Below are 18328 nucleotides of genomic sequence, written 5' to 3'. Positions count from 1 at the left end.
CACACCACCTACATGCACATATGTATAAATCATGATTTTTGAACAACACACGTACTAATGTACCACCACTGTAAGTACTCCTTATAAGAAAACCTGTTTCTGGAAGTTCCAGAAAATGAAATATTCCCAATTGTGTTTGCATTGGTACTAGAAATGCACAATGCATATGGAAAACTATGGACTGGCGTGTATTGGGTAAGTGTGAAAATCCACCCTAATTTAAAGCTGTATAGTGGAGAACAGCAGAAACCAAATGTTGACAAATCTATAAATCCCCAAAGCAAAAAAACACACAACCTTATGTAAAATTCCCCCAATTTTATTTATTTCCCTGGTAGGGGGAATCCCAGCCTCAGAATATCATAAAAACCACGTAAAAACATTTCAGGTAAAAAAAATACAAAAAATTGTTAGACAAACAAAATTTTCATTAAAAATATACTGATCTTGTATACTGTTCAGTTTCACCTGTGTCATTATTAGGAATTTATTTATTCTTTGAATTTGTGGCAGAAGCTTTTCTGTACATGTTTCTATAGATTTTCTCCAGACTGTCTTCAAAGATTGCTCTGTGGGGTTTGTTTTTGTACTCAGCAGCTCTACTGGTCCAATATTCACCATTATCTAGATGAACCATGATGCTCTGCCGTATAGACGAGCTAGAAACAGAACCCACAAAAAATCACATTAAAATGTGGTATTTGTAAACCCAGAGAAGTACATTTATATTACAATTGCCTGAACATTTTTACTTTTAAAAAAACTGTTTGTAAAATGATAGACAATTATGCACATACACAAAATTGCTATGCCTGCAACTTCTGAATATTGTGTACAGTCACAGTTATCATTTCAGAAATCAATAGTATCCTTTTATAGATTGCTAAACTATATGCACATTAATTTGAACACATTACAGCTTCTGATCAAATTATTGTACTTATCTTTTCAGTACACAAATCTGTATCTGCAGGGTTTGGCATATACCCTTAGCTATCTGTCAGTGCACGCGTGTAAAAGACAGAGAGGAAAAAAGACAACCTGAATCACAGGATGATACTGATAGTACTCTGAGTAAAGAAAAGAAGGTGCAGAGTTCAAATTACACTTTATTGAGCAGAACTCAAACACTCTCCTAACACCTGTTCTCACAGAGGGAGATGATGAGGAATCAGCATTTCCTGGGTAGCTTTCACCAGTCAAGATAGGCATAAATACAGCTTGCAGCTCATACCATAAGTACTTCTCAAAATTTGATGGCATTGACAAATGAAGGGTTCAAATAAATGCATAAGGACTGAATCTCCCATGCCTTTGTCCCTGGCCCCACATTAGGTTTGCCAACTCCAGGATGGGAAATGACTGAAGGTTTTAGGGATGGACCATAGGGAAGGTGGGGTATGGGGAGGGGATGGACCTCAGCAGGACATAATTTCCTAGAAGCCATCCTCCAAAGCAGCCATCTCCTCCAAGGCAACTAATCTCTGTCGTTTGGAGATCAGTTGCAATTCTGGGAGATCTCCAGGCCCCACCTGGAGGCTGGCAACCCTACCTCACATCCAAACAAACATTTTGAAGTCAATCGAGCTGCCTGAACAGGATAAAACCTCTAAATAATATCGTAAGATTTGCAAGCATCACTGAAAAGAACTTAACTGGCTAAGCCCTTTAAGAAAGTGCCACAGCATATAAACTTTCTTAAAATGATGTGAACCAAATTTGTTGCCTTTGGCTTTCTCGATAGAGGGCAGCATAGCTGAGTATATATGACCTCTTTAACTGTCCTACTGAACAGAACGGGGGCTGAACAGGTGCACTGGGTGGAGAATAGCACCCACAAGTCTGTTTCCAAGAAACCTTAGCTCTTTTCACTTTAAGCACAACTTCCATGACAAGCTGAGATACAAGTGGCAGCATTTCCTGACAATTTCACATCACTGGCCACAGTGCTCCAGGGAATTGATTATTTTTGGTGTGCCAACATTGGTCATCCCTTCCTCATAAGAAATTCGCATACTAGATTAGACACAGCTCCATCCATGTTCAAATCACATCTACCTGCGATCTTAACCAGAAACCAACCTGACAAGCTGAGATGAGGTGATCTGAAGATTATGTGCACAGATCATATTAAGAGCAGGATAAGCTGCACTCAGCACCACTTTCAGATGTGCCTGTCACAAACCTGTCACATGCTTTTGTTCCATCTCCTTTGGAGTCCCATAAGTTCTTTTCAAAGTCACTCACGCACTAAATATTTCATCATCATGGACCTTCTGTGCAGTCCCAATGGTTTTCAATCATTTACTTTAGTGTTAACATTTTGGTCAGCAAAATGACATTCTCCTCTGAACTCTGCCTTGGTACTCTATTTCTGAGAAGACTGTCAGACTTTGAGCTGTCAGGATGACATTGAGTCTCTCTGTCTTCCTCCCACAATTCTCAGTACCGCTACAGAATGTGCTGAGCCCCAGAGCCCAACCCCTACTGAGTATGACATTTCAAAGCCAATCATTTTCAATGATGCTGTAGCTATTACATTTTTTAAAAAAAATCATGGCCTGCAGGTCCCCAAATGATCCCTGTGGGCCAGACTGTCTCAGAACACATCCACATGGCTTTCATTGAAGAAGAGTTGGTTTTTATATGCTGATTTTCTCTACCTTTTAAGGAGAATCAAACCAGCTTACAATCTCCTTCACTTCCTCTCCCCACAGGTAGGTAAGGCTGAGAGAGTTCAGAGAGAACTGTGACTAGCCCAAGGTCACCCAGCAGGCTTCATGTGTAGGAGTGGGGGAACCAACCCAGTTCACCAGATTAGAGTCCGCTGCTCCTAACCACTACACCATGCTGGCTCTCAGCTGCCACAATGTGGGCTAGAACAGGATAAACATGCTCAGAATATAGGAGTAGATGACAATAACAGGATTTTGGATTAGACCTCCTTCCTAAGCTTTATTGGTATGATGGGAACTGTTACAGGGTGCCTCTATCCCTCACTGCTGAGATGTGTGAGGAACACACAAGACAAACTCATACTGCAGCTCTTCCTCACAGCATCATTATTGCTGTTTCTAGGAGTAGTGCTGTGATGTGTGAAGATGAGTTTTGGTGTGGGTGCCTTCTATAGGCTTCTTATGTTACCCTGATGACAATGGAAGGAGCTGAGCTGCTGCAGCTTCCAAGCCACCAGTATAATGTAAAAAGGGGACCAAAGTTAGCTGTACTGATGCCCACTGCAATCGCTAGGCTTATCAGCACCATCCTAAATTGAGTTACACCCTTCTAAATTGTAGAAGCATGATACTCCAAGCTACAAGCAATATTCTGGATCATATTATTAAAGAAATAATAACAACAATAATCTCAAACTCATCAAGGAATCCATCACACACACACAAATCTGCATTATTTACCTGCTCTGAAGATCACTGCTGCTTGAAGTGTCTGTATGCATAATATCTTCTTTCTTGTTGGAATTCACTGTCTTACTGGAGTCTCTTGTCTTAGCAGAATCTTCTTTTGACAAATAACTCTCATCCTAAGAAATCAAGATCAAAATTTCATCCGTCCAAGAATAACGATTCCTTTTTTAAAAAATGGTAGAACTTTTAAAATGCTAGGATAGCTTAAGAAGGAAATGTATTGATCATATTGAACCAGATAGGTAAAGCAGATTGCAAGACCTGAACAAGGCTGTTAACGATAGGGTGTTTCGGAGGTTATTATTTCATAAGGTCACCACCATAAATCAGAAGCAACTTGATGGTACTTAACAGATGCACAGGCACAATACAGTATGACATTTGTCTTATGGCGCATGTGTAAAGTGCTGTCAAGCCACAGCCAAATTATGGTGACCCCAGCAAGGGGCTTTCAAGGCAAGTGAGAAGCTGAGGTACTTGGCCTTCCTCCGCATAGTCTTCCGTGGTGGTCTCCCATATAAGTACCACCCCTGCTTAGCTTCCAAGATCTGATGAGATCAGCCCCTCCCTCTCTCTCAGCTGAGCTGCCGGCCGCAGCTCAGCTGTTTGTTGGGGCCCCGACTGTCTTCAGTTTGGACAGGGAGGCTGTGGCCGAGCACCTTGCCACGCCCCCCTCCTCTCAACTGAGCTGCAGCTCAGCTGTTTGTTGGCCCCCGTCTTCCATTTGGGGCCCCCGCCTGTCTTTACTCTGGACCGGGGAGGCTGTGGAGCACCTTGCCATGTACCCCCTCAGCTGAGCCGCGGGGCCCCGCCCATCTTCAGTTTGGAGGCCCCACCTGTCTTCAGTTTCTTCCATTCTGCTTTCCTAGGTAGGTATTACCACATTGATTGCTCTGCCTTTTTTCTTTTTATTCCTGCTTACTCTGTCAGCTTCTCATCATCCCTTACCATCCAACTGACTCTCTTCACCCCATTCCAACTGCCTTTTCAAACATCAACATTGTTCCCCCCCCCTTACAGAATGTTAAGCGCTGTGCTGACTCACCTATATATCTAATTCTGAACTTGGTCCCAGGGTGCAGCTGTTTTAAAAAGGCCCTTTACAGAGACAACAAGGTACTAACTTCTCAGCTGAACCCTCCCCTCCACACCAGGTACAATTATCTCCTAGCAAGGAAAGAAGACAGAAAAAGATTTGTCTACCAGGAACAATAGCCACCCAGTTGGGGAGGACATTTTTAATTGGGAAAATGAAGAAAGTTAATATCCTCCCAGCCCAGTGTGGTCTGTCTCTATGGCTGCATTTTAGGGTGAAAAAACCATGTGGAGATCTAGTAATGGATCTTCAACCTAATGTGTGGTTTGGCCTTTAGTCCTCTTGGTTTCAGTCTGAGAACTAAACAGAAGAAAATACTTTTCTCCCCTTGAAATCTATGGAATTCAGAAGTACTTGAGGAGCTGGGGGTGGGGGACATGGTTCAATGGTAGAACACCTGCTTTGCAGTGAGTAGACAGTACTGACCTTGATAGACAAAGGTCCATGAAGCTTCAGGTGTCCCATGTGGCTGGTACTACAGTGGCTTTGTTCTCAGACGTGGGCCATATCTTTGACCCTCCTGTCATGCCAGGATGTATCTCTGTCTGTCTACCTAGCTTCCCCTAAGCCTCATTTCTAAAAGAAATTTCCAACTCTTTCTAGCACAAATCATCTGACAGCTGCCAGTTTTCAAATTTCACTGTGCATAGCAAAACATGGTAAGCCTCTCTCTGATGGGGAGATTATCAAAACAGCCATGTTGTCTGGGAGTAATTCCCTTTTTCATGATTTCCCAAACAAGGATAAAATTATTCAACGCATCTCTGAGATGCACTTAGCAAAAATACTGTTAAAGATCGAGTCCAGCGCAGGGCAAGTGATGTTAGTCAGCAGTTCACCACTGACTTACAAAAGGCAGCCTGTTTCTCCATGTGCTTGGATAAAAGCACAGATATAAATAATCATGCAAGGCTAGCAGTAATTTTGTGTTATGCTGTTGGTGACATCATGAGAGAAGAGCTGGTGAAACTGGTGTCTTTGCCTAAAAGAACACAAGGGATAGATATCTACAATGCTGTGATGGAGGCTTTTTTGTCACAAGACATAAGATCAGAAAAAGTGGTTTCAATTACTAGTGATGGGGCACCTTCTATGGTGGGGGCAACATCTGGTTTCATAGAATTCTTTGTTAAAGAAACAAAACATCAAGTCATTCAATTCCATTGCATTATACATCAAGAAGCTCTTTGTGCCAGGGACAGCAGCAAAAAATTTGATGATGTCCTCAAAGATGTCACAAAAATGGTGAATTACATCATGGCTCGTGCTCTGAATTGTCGACAGTTTCAAGCACTTCTTGAGGAGGTTCAGGCACAGTATAATTGTCTACTTATGTACAATAATGTCCGGTGGCTGAGCAGAAGGCGAGTCCTGAAGAGATTTGTAGCCTGCTTGGACGAAATTAGGCTGTTTATGAATGAAAAAGGGCAGGAATATCCACAGCTCACTGATATGGCCTGGCTTACCAACCTCATGTTTTTTACAGATTTTACACAACACTTCAATGTACTGAACAAACAACTACAAGGCATAGGGAAAACAGCAGAAAGGATGTTTTGTGATGTCAAAATATGTGAGAGAAAACTGCAGGTTTTTGAAAGAGGGCAGCTGAAGTATTTTCCAAAACTAAAAATGCATTTAGAAAATTCTACAACATTTGCAGACAATCCTACAAGCCATCAGGAAATCAACAAGGAATTTTCTAGTATTGTAGCAGCTGCACAGGTGAATTTTAGCAACAGATTTTTACAGTTCCGTACGATGGAGACAACCCTGTATTTTCTTACTTCTCCAGATAAAGCCACATTTGAAGAACTTGATCTTTCCTGCCTACACTGGTTAGATTTAGAAAATCTGGAAATGGAGGTAATAGAATTTCAAGAAAGCTCTATCTGGAAAAATAAATTCATGACCTGCGTGAAACACTTGAGAAGATAGAAGGGATGACAAAGGATAGCACAGTTAGTTCTGAAAATGAAATCCTTAAAAGTGTGGAATTCTCTGCCAAATAATTTTAAGTCAATGAAAGCACTTGGGATTGCTTTCCTTACTTTGTTTGGATCATCTTATGTTTGTGAGCAGCGTTTTTCAGCTTTGAATTATATCAAATCTGACACCAGAAACAGACTAACAGATGACCTGAGTGCTGCATGTGTTGCTCTCAAACTTACAAAGTATGAGCCAAGGGTAGACAAATTATCAGCATGCACACAACAGCAAAAATCACATTAATTGTTCAAAAGCTTGCCAAATGCAAACTTTTACCTTTTAATAAAAAGTTGTTTGTATCATTGAAAGCTCTGTTATTGTGTTTTTCTTTTAAGGCAAAAGATGTTAACGTATGAGTTGTTTTTTCTAAACCAAAACCTCAGTATTCAGGTTAAATTGCCGCATTGGCACTCGGGGATAAATAAGTGGGTTTTGGGTTGCAGTTTGGGCACTCGGTCTCTAAAAGGTTCACCCTAGTATTATCATAAGTTAGGTTAAAAGTTAGTTAGCCAGAAAAACAAGGCATATTCAACTGACACTGATTTCTGAATAAAGACACTATAGTTTGCTCTGCACTTTGTTATTGTTTCTCAAGCAAAACATATGTAGTGTAGTGGCTCCAAGAATGCGCCAGGCACAAGACACCAACCCTGCACTGTAGGAAATTTAGTGGAGGGATGAAAGAATTTATGCCTAACATTGGAGAAACTCTGAAGTTGCAAGAGAATCACACGCTTCTGGCTCTTTACAAAGTAACACTCCAAACTCTCTGTATGCTAACCACCCCCATCAAATATAATCTAGTCATTTTTCTGGAATTTATTTTGGGGGGGAACACATATGAATATTCAACTTACAAATGTTAGCTTTTGCCGTGCACTATGCGTTCTTAAAATATTTTTCACTCGCTTATGGATTTCTTCGCCATTAATTGGTGTGAGCCAGTCAGAATGAAACCTAGAATAGAAAGAAGTTTTAAAAGGCATCACTTGGTGTGAATATATATATATATATATATTTAATTATGAATACTATCTAGTATCTGGAAAGGGACACAAAGTTATCTTCTTCTGTCTTTCATATATGCTTACATAGTAACTCATTATACAACTCATAGGACACATTTCTCATTGAAGTAGAGCAGTTATATCTGTTACCATAACTGGAGTTAGCCAAATTTCCCAACCCATTCTATCCTCCCCTCTCCCTGCAATTGGTACCATCATCATTAGGAAATTAAAATCCATTTAGGCATTTCAGCCCAAGCAATAATACAATAGCTCTTTGTTATGAATACAGATTTAGTAATGTTTTGTTGATAAAAACTGCTACATATATTTTTTAGCACTTTTGGTATAATTGTGATGTCATTGGCATTCATTTGGATGACTGTACAGTAAATTTTTACAGGATAAATTATTGTGGCTTCACGAATAATGTGCATGTCAAAATGGGGGGGGATGAGTGGCACCCTACAGGAAGAGTACAGTATTCATATATATGGAGTACAGGACCTTTTCTTAGTTTTAAAAATTGTAAAAATAAGTAAAGAGAATTACTGGATAATGACAAAATGTGATGAGCAGCACATTTGTATGCATCTTTGCTTAGTACTAAGTTCCATAAGTTCCATATTAGTTTTTGAATTATACAAGTGGGGAACCCACAAGGACTTGCATTAGGTATCTCATTTCCCCTTCCCCATTGTTTTATCTTTTCCTTCCATGAAAGTCCCCATAGCCTTGCCTTTTCCTGCTTCCTTCTCTCTTCCCACCCACCAGCCAATCTACCTTAAAATGCCTGCCTTGTCTTCAGCTCTCCCCTGCAGCAGCCTCTACCTAAGTAAACTATGGCCCAGGGATGCGGCCCAGTTGTATGGTACAGAACTTAGAGGGGGGACCTCACTTTCCTCTGAATCCTGCTCCGCGCTCTTATTTCTGCCCACCTAGCAACCTCCATATCCTCATCCTTTCCTTCCTCCTTCTTGTCCACTAATCATTTTAAGTGCCTCCATCTTCAGCTATTATTTATTTACTTCTTTTATACTCTGCCTTATTCTGCAATGGGGACCCAAAGCAGCTTACATCATTCTCCTCTCCTCCATTTTATCCTCACAACAATCTAGTGAGTTAAGAATGTGTGACTGGCCCAAGTTCACCAAGTGAACTTCCACGGCAGAGTAAGGATTCAAAATGGGGTCTCCCAGACTCTAACCTCTGCACAACACTGGCTTTTGTGGGGTGGTTGCTGTGAACAGTAGCATGCAGCAGGGCCAGGTTAAGTTGTGTGGTAGCAAGTAGCCCAGTGGTTGCTAGTGGACCTGGCCTCAATGAGTCCTCCTTCAAAGGCCAAACCAGCCATGGAAAGGGCCCTGCACACACACACACACGTACGCACAGACACAGCCTTTTACTGACAGAAACGAAGCCTTGAAGACTAGTAATACTGTTTTGATTGACTAGCAATGCCCTCTGAGGGCACTGGTTTCTTAAAGCCTCAGGAACTCTTTTATCATTTATCATTTGGGGGATTTTAACCCCCCCCTCTATTTCCCCCCCCCTAATTTTTTCTCCAAACTTGAGGTGTTTTTCAGGTTTGTAGAAAGATCCTTCTTGTCTGTCTATGGAACCAGTCTCTGGATTTAAAAATCCACAGAAAGGGCACATTGAGAATTAGCTACATTGAGAATACATTTTGCATTTTTTACAAGCCAGTTTCCTGTACTGTTCTGTATCCCAACATTTATCACAGTGTTGTACAAAACTAGGATCAAAATCCTAATATACAACCTCTTCCCTGCAAACTATGTGCATTCCTTTAACGAAATAACTGAGTGTTCCACTAGTGTGCGCTGTGGCATTAGAAATGCTTACGGATCATATGGCCCTTAACTTAAATTCAAAAACATATTAATAAAAACTGTATCGGCTCCTTTTTAATCGTCTAATTTTAGTCATAACTATGAAACCTAATCTTCACTTTAAGTCATTATGTTAATATTTACAGCACTCAAAAGTCACCACACAACAAAGCGAAACCTGAAATTTAACACTGGTAATTTAAATTGAAACCATTTTATGATGTGCTAACTGACTGGAGACATTCTGTGAAGCTCATTTTCAAAAAAGTAATTTCTTAAAACTATAAATAAAATTTCAGTAGTGAAAATACTCAACAACTGCCTATATAAAACCACTAGCTCCTTAGATGTGGGATTAAGGTGTCAGTAGTTTACTGCAATGTTGCTCATATTATTTTACTTGACTATATTCTGACAAAACAGAATAAACCTCTACTGTGGTATTCTTTGTCATATTTCCAATTTTCCTTAGGACTAGCAAACGTTCTGAAGTTACATCAGTTTAAATTGTTTATTGATTACAATAGATTGTATAAGCACTTTGGATATATAGCTTGGTGACCTAGAATAAGCCAGATCAATAGAGAACTACACATAATTCATTTCAAAGATGTTCTGTCGAGAGCAATCAACACTACAAACTATTTTCTCTTGCAATGTAGCTAAAAGCATTTATTTTTCCTTTTATGAGATACGGATTTTTTCCCCAAAAAGTCATACAGGCTGCCGCTTTTATTTTCCACCAAAAGAATCAAGAAATATGGCTAAATATAACTTTTGCATATTCACTAGGATAAAACAGGCGATTAGATTGACAAAGATAAGATTTGTCTGCATAGGCTATTTAAATAGGAGCTTATAACTATGTTTTCATGGAGATGACATTTAGATCACTCACTTGCATATAGCAAGAAATGTTAGCATTGCCTATCAGCAGTAAATGCTAATGCATCTCCTATCAGCAGAGTTATTACAAACACATTCTGCAAAAACACATTTGTGGCTTTTCATGTATCCCTTCCCCAGCCATAGTGCCTTACAACAACATGTGCACCTGTACTTCTGTGGCTTCCATGAAGAACTAATCAGATTTAAAGGCAGAAGAGTTATGCAGGACAAAAATCAATAAAGCACTATAGGAACAAATGCACACTGAAAGACCAGGCAGCTACTATAGAACACATCGCAGGAAAAGCTAAAATGAATCTGAGAGCTTTCTAGCACAACAATGCTCATTAATAAATCTAGGTTTAATTTCTAAACAAGCCAGCAAGAGTAGATAATAGTAACTGCCATGTGAAATCAGTAACAGTGGAACAAAACGCTAATGATATTGCTTACTGATTCAATAAACTGAGGTAGCTCATGATTTTTTCCAGTTCAGATACGCCCATTTAATGAAGGAACACAGGTAACAAAAACACCCTGTGCCAGCTCAATGGAAATACAGGTGCCTTCCATCCCTCCCCATGTTCCTATTCCCAGCAAGGGGAGAGTCCCATCTGCCACCCCTCACCCATCCTCGCAGAAGCAACTAGCTCTTCCTTGTCAAAAGAAAGAAGGAAATCACTGCAGTGGCTGTTTTTCTTTCAACAGGGCTGCTTTTGTCTGCTGTTAGAAGTGGGAAGAGCAGCCACTAAACAGAAAATTAAGAGGAAATGAGAGTTTTCTCTCCCCCCACAACAGAATTCTATAGCCCTCCAAGCAAGTACAAAAGACTTATCAGCCTCAACACCTGAATCTGTGAGGCACAGGGGGTTTAAACAGTGGGTTTCAGCAGCTGCTCGCTCTCAAGGAAATGCCACTCACTCTGGGTGGATGCCTAATGTCAAGCGAATCTTTTTTATAGCAAATCCACTGATAAAATTAAAGCACATGCACATGTAGCTAACCCTGGCACCCTCACGTATTTGGGACCAAGAAAGAAAACAACTAGGTTTTGGCTTAACTGTTTTACTCTTTTCAATCCCTTTTTAGATGCAACAGACAGACTCACTAAGGAAGACCATACATCCCTTAACTTCCCAAGTAATTTTGCTCTGCTCTAAATATCAAAACAGTTTCTCCAAAAAAGTTTTAACTCAGTCTTCTCTAAAGAAACATTTGGAAACAACTGATCATCAACCAGTGGCTGATATATGCAGAAATTTAAAAAAAACCAAACACTGGTTGGTTCTTAAGAAAATTAGGTATAACCCTTTATTGTATTTTTTTAACATTAATATCCTGGCTTTCCTTGTGGTTCAAGGTGGCTTATAATAGTAGTTAAAAGCAAACCCCATCTACCTCAGAAATTCTACTAACTAGGTGAGAAGCTATGTTAGACTTTCAAACAGACAGAATTCTGAGGACATTTTTTTCATAAGTTATTAGTCTCAGTCATAGCTCAATGAGATCTTTCAAGTCTTAGACATGGAGAATGGATTTAGCAGGTTGCAGTGACACAGATGTAAGGCTCCATAACAGAGGCAGAACTGGGAGCCATAAAGTTTCCATACTCCCTCCCGAAGCACCAGAACAGGACAAAGAAAAAAAATTAGCATGGTTTTGCATGTGATAATTGTGAAAGGATAATTATCTAACATATTAGATGCAATGTCCACTAAGCTTCCTTTGTTATTTTGTTTGTCCCGTTTTTAGTATAGTGAAACCATACCTCCTCAAATCATACCTGCTTGCATCTCTGAGTATCAAATAACTTCAGAAGTTAAACAAAGAAGCCTTTTTGAAATGTAATTTTTCTGATCAAAACACCTCTGGTAAGCCTGTTTCTTGCCTAATCATCCAATGTTCCCCTGTATTTCTATGACTTGTTTATGCAAACCTGTACTATCTGCGCTGGCATTCTTCTTCAATACATTCTGGAAATTCACATTTGCTTTAATTGCTTACAGCCCAGCAAAATTTCTAATTAACTTACTGTAGTCAAATATAATTGGGCAGGAGAGAACTTTAAAGGACTAGAAAGTCTGGGCTAAACAATGAACAAAGATCAGTTCCTCCTCAAAATACAGATTTCTTCTGGTTTCACATTATCAGGAATTATTACCTGCTAGATTAAAAAGTAAGTGGGCGTGTGATGCCAGTGTTTTAACATTTGATTTGGGTCCAGTACTAACACTAGGCAGCCAGAGTTTTACAATCTTCTGGAGCAAAAGCAATAGATTGTTTTTGAGAATATATATGTTTATAAGTATGTTAATCTGATGCTACCCAAATTTCCAGGGTAGGAGGGGGATGCTTTGGGAAGGCTGGCTGGTAGTATGGCAGACTAACCAAGAACAGGAGATGGAGAAGCTAAGATGCGGGAGCAGCTAGAAAGATGTAGTTAAGTCTGAGAACGGAAGCAGAACAGGAGAAGGGAAAACATATACTGCCTATCTTGATGTGTCCGGTTGCAGATGATTGAGTCAAATGGGAGGAGGCATGACCCAGACTTGTTGGTTGGTGTATGTGTTAAGGGGCCTTACTGGATCCTTGATTAGGTTTCACCCAAGAGCTCTACAATGTGAGGGAGACTCTGAGAATCTTAGTTGTTATCCAGCAAAAGTGGTCCATTATTCATGGCTACAGGTGGGAGAAGCTTTGGAAAATCACACACAAACACCCCCCACTTGATTAATGTGGCCCTGATGCTCTCAGATGGCTGGGTTACTCCTTCTTGAAAGCACCTGGAGAAACACATGCCTTAATCAAGGGACCCTGGCTTGATATCAATGGGTCTCATTGGGCAGGCCACGGGGTAGCAGTGATGGAAAGAGCTCTCTTTACAATAGGACTGAGCTTTGAATCAATCCTGACTGTGCTACCCTTGACACATAGCTGCCTATTATACTCATCAGATGGCAAAACTTGATCACATGGACCCTTGCACAACAGCATAATTAGCCCATATGGAACTTTGGTTTTGATGTGGAACTTGCTACACAATCAACCTCCATCCCATATGAATGTCATCACAGGGAAGTGGCCACTATGGTGTGTAACTTATGACTCATTCCTCAGTAATGGGTACAATTTGGGAATACCTAACAAATCCTGTTGCAGAGTATACATTTGTCAAACAAGTAAGCATTACGGACTATACTAAGGACATTTAAAGATTTATCTCATAAGGTGACATGCAAGGACAGAATATGTGCTAAGATCATCTTTCCCTGCTCTCACCCCTGAGGAAAGTGATAGTGAAGTACGAACTCATTCCCACTGCTAGGGGAAAATAGCTGTATTTACCTTATTGGCATTTTTGTCTAAGTGAAATGCCAGACAGAGGACTGTCACAGATATGGCTAGGAATATAGGGGAACAGTTGCTGATCTTGGCCAAAAAGATCATGGATGATATTTCTGCAGATCAAGAACAGAGCTGGCCTAGTCTCTCAGCTAAATATGGTAAATAGGAAGTCTACAGACCGAGAATAGAACAGCTTTGGAGAGGGTTAAGAAACAAAAGAGTAATACAGCAATATGGTCTTTTGGAAGTGATAAACAGTCTAATCCATATCAAGAGATAATATGTTTTGGGATTCAAGTGCAAGGAAAGTGTGAGAATGGCAAGAAAGTCCAGCTTCACAGAAGTTAAAATACAGTTAAAAGATGGGGTGCATTGGCTGAGGGCCAACAAATAGTCACATGTATGAGAAACCTGTAATCACTATTGTTAAATAAACATAATAAAAAGCAGCAAAAATGAATGGACGTATTTTTAAAAAATATTCTAGTAAGAAATTTAAGTACAGATAACTTTTGTATGGTGTTGCAAGTTATTATATAACCAGTTAGGCAAGAATGGGCGCCTTTATCAAATGAGACAGCTAGATATTGTTGAAAGTTGATTTAAAAATCCTTTAAATATGGGAGTCTGAGTTGATTAGGAGCTTCTTCTTGGAAGGGGTTCCTTGATTATGATCTGCTTATCTTTGGATAAGATATTTTAATGGACTCATGTAATTGCTCTCCTTTAGTTATCTATGTAGCAGTAATGGATGGTATAATTTTCTGCTGAGTCAGTCAGTGTTAGAGATGCAAATAGCTCTGTTGGACTGAAACGTTAAAATAGAAGCAAAGATTCTCTTATAGTATCACTTCTGTACTATACCCATAACAAACCAAACACATTGCTGGAGTGCATCACTTGCTAGGAATTAAATCACTTGCTAGGATCTGTTGTAGGAAAGCTAACCAGACACCTATGGTTTCTTAAGACCAAGTCTATATTTGAATCAGGCCTGACTAGAGTCATCCACAGCTATGCATTATAACTACAGGCAAGTTTCTTAAATTTGACAGTGCTCATAGAGGGCCAGCTCCACCCCATCAATTCACATGTTTATTATTGTTGTTTATTTTATTTAAAATACTTATTAGCTGCCTTTCTTCCTTATGGAGCTCAAGGCGGCTTGTGTGTGTGTTAAGTACTGTCAAGTCACTTCTGGCTTATGACAACCCTATGAATTAATGACCACCAAAATGTCCTATCATTAACAGCCTTGCTCAGGTATTGTAAACTCAGAGCTGTTGCTTCCTTCATTGAGTCAATCCATCTAATGTTGGGTCTTCCTCTTTACCTGCTGCCTTCAACTTTTCCAAGCATTATGGTCTTTTCCAAAGACTCTTGTCTTCTCATAATGTGACCTAAAGTACAATAACCTCAGTTTAGTCATATTAGCTTGTAGAGAGTGTTCAGGCTTGATTTGATCTAGAGGCCATTTATTTGTCTTTTTGGCAGTCCATGGTATCCATAAAACTCTCCTTCAACACCACATTTCAAATGAATCAACTTTCTTCCTGACAGCTTTATTGTCCAACTGTTATACCCATACAAAGTAATGGGGAATACTATCAAATGAATTAACTTGATCTTGGTCACCAGCAAAACATCCTTACACTTAAAAATCTTTCCTAGCTCCTTCATGGCTGCCTTTCCCCGTCTCATTCTCCTGACTTCTTGGTTGCAGTCTCTCTTTTGGTTGATGATTGAGACAAAGAATAGAAAATATTTAACAATTTCAATCTCTTCATCATCAACCTTAAAGCTATGACATTCCCCAGTACTCATTACTTCTGTCTTCTTGATGTTCAGCTTTAGCACTTTCTGCATTAACCTTTGTCAGTAGACATTTCAAATCTTCAGGTTTTTGCCAGTAATGTGGTGTCATCTGTATATCTCAAATTGTTATGTTTCTTCCACCAATTTTCACTTCACTTTCATCTAAATCGAATCCAGCATTCTGAAGCCAGGCGAGACTTCCCATACCACGGCAGAGGGCAGGGAGCTTGGGCAGGCAAAGAGGGTATTATCCCATGAACAGGGATCTCGCATCAGCTATTAATACATAGCTTTGATCACTTCATTGATGCCCCAGAAGTTATCCATCCTGGTTTTTTATTTCTTAAAGTTGGCCTCTGCGAAAGTTGGAAATAATAAACTAGAGTGTATACTGTGATCTGGGGGCCCGAAGAGGAAAACCCGCACAGCACTTCCCCATTCTTGGGGAAAAGACAAATGTGAGTTCAACCCACACCCATTCAGAATCTGCCTTATCTTAGATCAAGTACATCAACTCTGAAATCTCTGAGTTTGATACATTTATTTCCCTCATGGTGTCTCCTCCAGAATTAAGACCCAAACAAATGGACACATATAACTAAGCTTGTATTTCCAAGTGGCCCACAAAATTTGTCAAAGGAGTAATCAGTACTCCAACTTCCTCCCCTTCTTGTTATCTTACTGATCAACCAATTAGCTCTTGAAATTTTTACTGCAACCCAATCTGCTTTGAGAAGAATCTTATTTCTCCTTCTATCTTTATACTTTTGGTGGTATAAAGTTAGCCCCAAGAATCTCAGTTTTGTTCCAGCTGTTGGGTCACCAACTCTGCAAAGGACTCCCACTACTGGCTTTCTTTCATCCAGGAGTAATGTCTTGGGGAGTGTGTGTATGTCTTTGCATCAGCTCTGCCATCCCAACACAGGCAGCTTTGTAAAGATTGTACTCAGCTCTTCCATCCCACTTTTCACCAATCTGGCTTCCGCCTCCCCCATTTTCATTGACGGAAATCTCACTGAACTTCAACCTCACTGGATCAGACTTGTATGCTTCTCTTACATGTTCTCTTCATCCCCCCCTTCTTTTATGTTAATACCGTGTGCTTAGGTTAGGACTTAGCAGAATTTAGGATCTGTAGTACATTTTTTTAGTGTTGTGTGTGTGTGTGTGTGCTTTCAAACTCTGTATTCAATTTGCTAATTCCCTCTGACATTATTATTTTATTTCCTTAATAAACCTTTAACTGTAAACCATTGCTTTGTTTATTCTAAGAATCTGCACACCCTTATGAGACATCAAAAGCCTGGACCTTGGTATACATCAGACGAAACAATCCCAATAATTGCCCTAAGCACAGGTGTGTATAGGCTTCTGACCTCTTACAGGGAGGACACTCCTATGGTCAAGGTACATGCACATCTGGGCCATTTGGGTAACAGGGTGCCTCACACAATCAGATCTTGTGGCACACTCATTTCTTTTAAAATCAACTATAGCTTTTCATTATCCACACATTATCCCAACTAGAAGCCTAGCCGCAGTGTCTTGCATACTCTTCAAGGGTAGCCACAAGTAGAGTGGATTACAATAGTACAGTCCAGATGTAACTAAGGCATGGATCACTGTGGCTGGATCTGACTGAACCAGGAATGGATGCAGTTACTACACCAGTTGAAGCTGGGCAAAAACACTCTGTACCACAGCAGCTACCTGACTTTCTAAGGTGATCTGTGTGTCAATTAGTACTCCTGGGGTATGAATCTGGATTTTCAAGGGGATTATAACCCCATCCAAGATAGGAGAGATCTCAAGTCTCAGGTCTGCCTTTCAACTAACCCAGAGAACCTCCGTCTTGTCAGGATCAAGTTTCAGTTTGTTCATCCTAATCCAGCCCATTACTGACTCCAAGCACTGGTTCTGAACATTAATAGCATCTGTGGAATTATTGTCTTTCAGCTCTTACCCTGAGGGTCAGAGTCTAGAAGTGGACAGAAGATCAGCTAGTAAAGAGAAGAGACATGCTTGGTAATTGGAAGCCTCCCTGTCTTTCTTGTTTGTTCTGTTGTACTTTTTTTCTCTGTATTATATACCACATTGTGTCCTTATTCATACTAAATAAATAACTATATAAATAAATATTATGATATCATAATTTGAAGTGGGGTGATACTCTCTCGCGCTACTCACAGATTAAAGAGGCATCATCATGGCCAGACAGGCAGCACAACCCTACCAAGGTATTTATTCATTTTGTTTGTTTTATACCCTGCCCTACCCCGGCCGGAGCCGGGCTCAGGGCGGCTCACAGCATCATTTCAAAAAATAGGTACAATAAAATCAACATCAATTAAAAACAATAAATTCCAGTCTCATAACACATCAATAAATAAAATCAACAGGTGGTGCTCATTTTCAGAATATAGGGCACTGTAAGGCCTGGGAGCAGCCAGGGTCCCCACAACACCATATTGAAAGTCGGTATGACATACAGGTGGGGAAAGATAGGGAGGCCAGAACAGATGGAAAAGTCGTGGTTGTCCTCAACCATAGGCCCAGTGGAACAATTAGCAACATGATGCTTTCCACATATGGAAAAAAATACAAGGCACTACACAGGAATAAGCCCTCAGAGAACAACTTTACAGATATCTATGCACAACAGACAGTGGCGGTAAGAACAGGAGATAAACGTTCAACTATTTGCTGAGCGGATGGCTGATTTTTTTCCAGATCTTATCAAAAACATTTTACAGTTCACCCTGAATAAACTAGCATCTGTCAGGTACAGAGATTAGAGGTATCCCTTTCCCGGAAGGTTGTAAGAAAGAATACCTCTAAACGGCACTAAATATTGAAATGGGGACTACCATGGTCACAGTGATTTTAAGTAAGAAGATTCCCTCTGTTTAG

The 18328-nt window shown here is 40.1% G+C and overlaps 1 protein-coding gene across 1 annotated transcript in view; it reads right to left on the bottom strand.

Annotated features, from left to right (window-relative positions):
• Positions 1–371: 371 nt before the first annotated feature.
• Positions 372–18328, bottom strand: part of SPATA6 (spermatogenesis associated 6) — a 38103-nt gene continuing 20146 nt past the window's right edge. Inside the window, exons 11-13 of the mRNA XM_056844311.1 lie at positions 7368–7467; positions 3417–3541; positions 372–659 (exon numbers count right to left, since the gene is read on the bottom strand). Coding sequence (XP_056700289.1) covers positions 488–659; positions 3417–3541; positions 7368–7467 — 397 coding nt within the window. The 3' untranslated portion in view covers positions 372–487. The remainder of the gene's footprint in view (positions 660–3416; positions 3542–7367; positions 7468–18328) is intronic.

This window comes from Euleptes europaea, chromosome 2 (assembly GCF_029931775.1).
Source record: "Euleptes europaea isolate rEulEur1 chromosome 2, rEulEur1.hap1, whole genome shotgun sequence".
NCBI classification, from domain to species: Eukaryota; Metazoa; Chordata; class Lepidosauria; order Squamata; family Sphaerodactylidae; genus Euleptes; species Euleptes europaea.
Note: the sequence above shows the minus strand (reverse complement) of the source record. Positions and strands in the feature narration are given on the sequence as shown.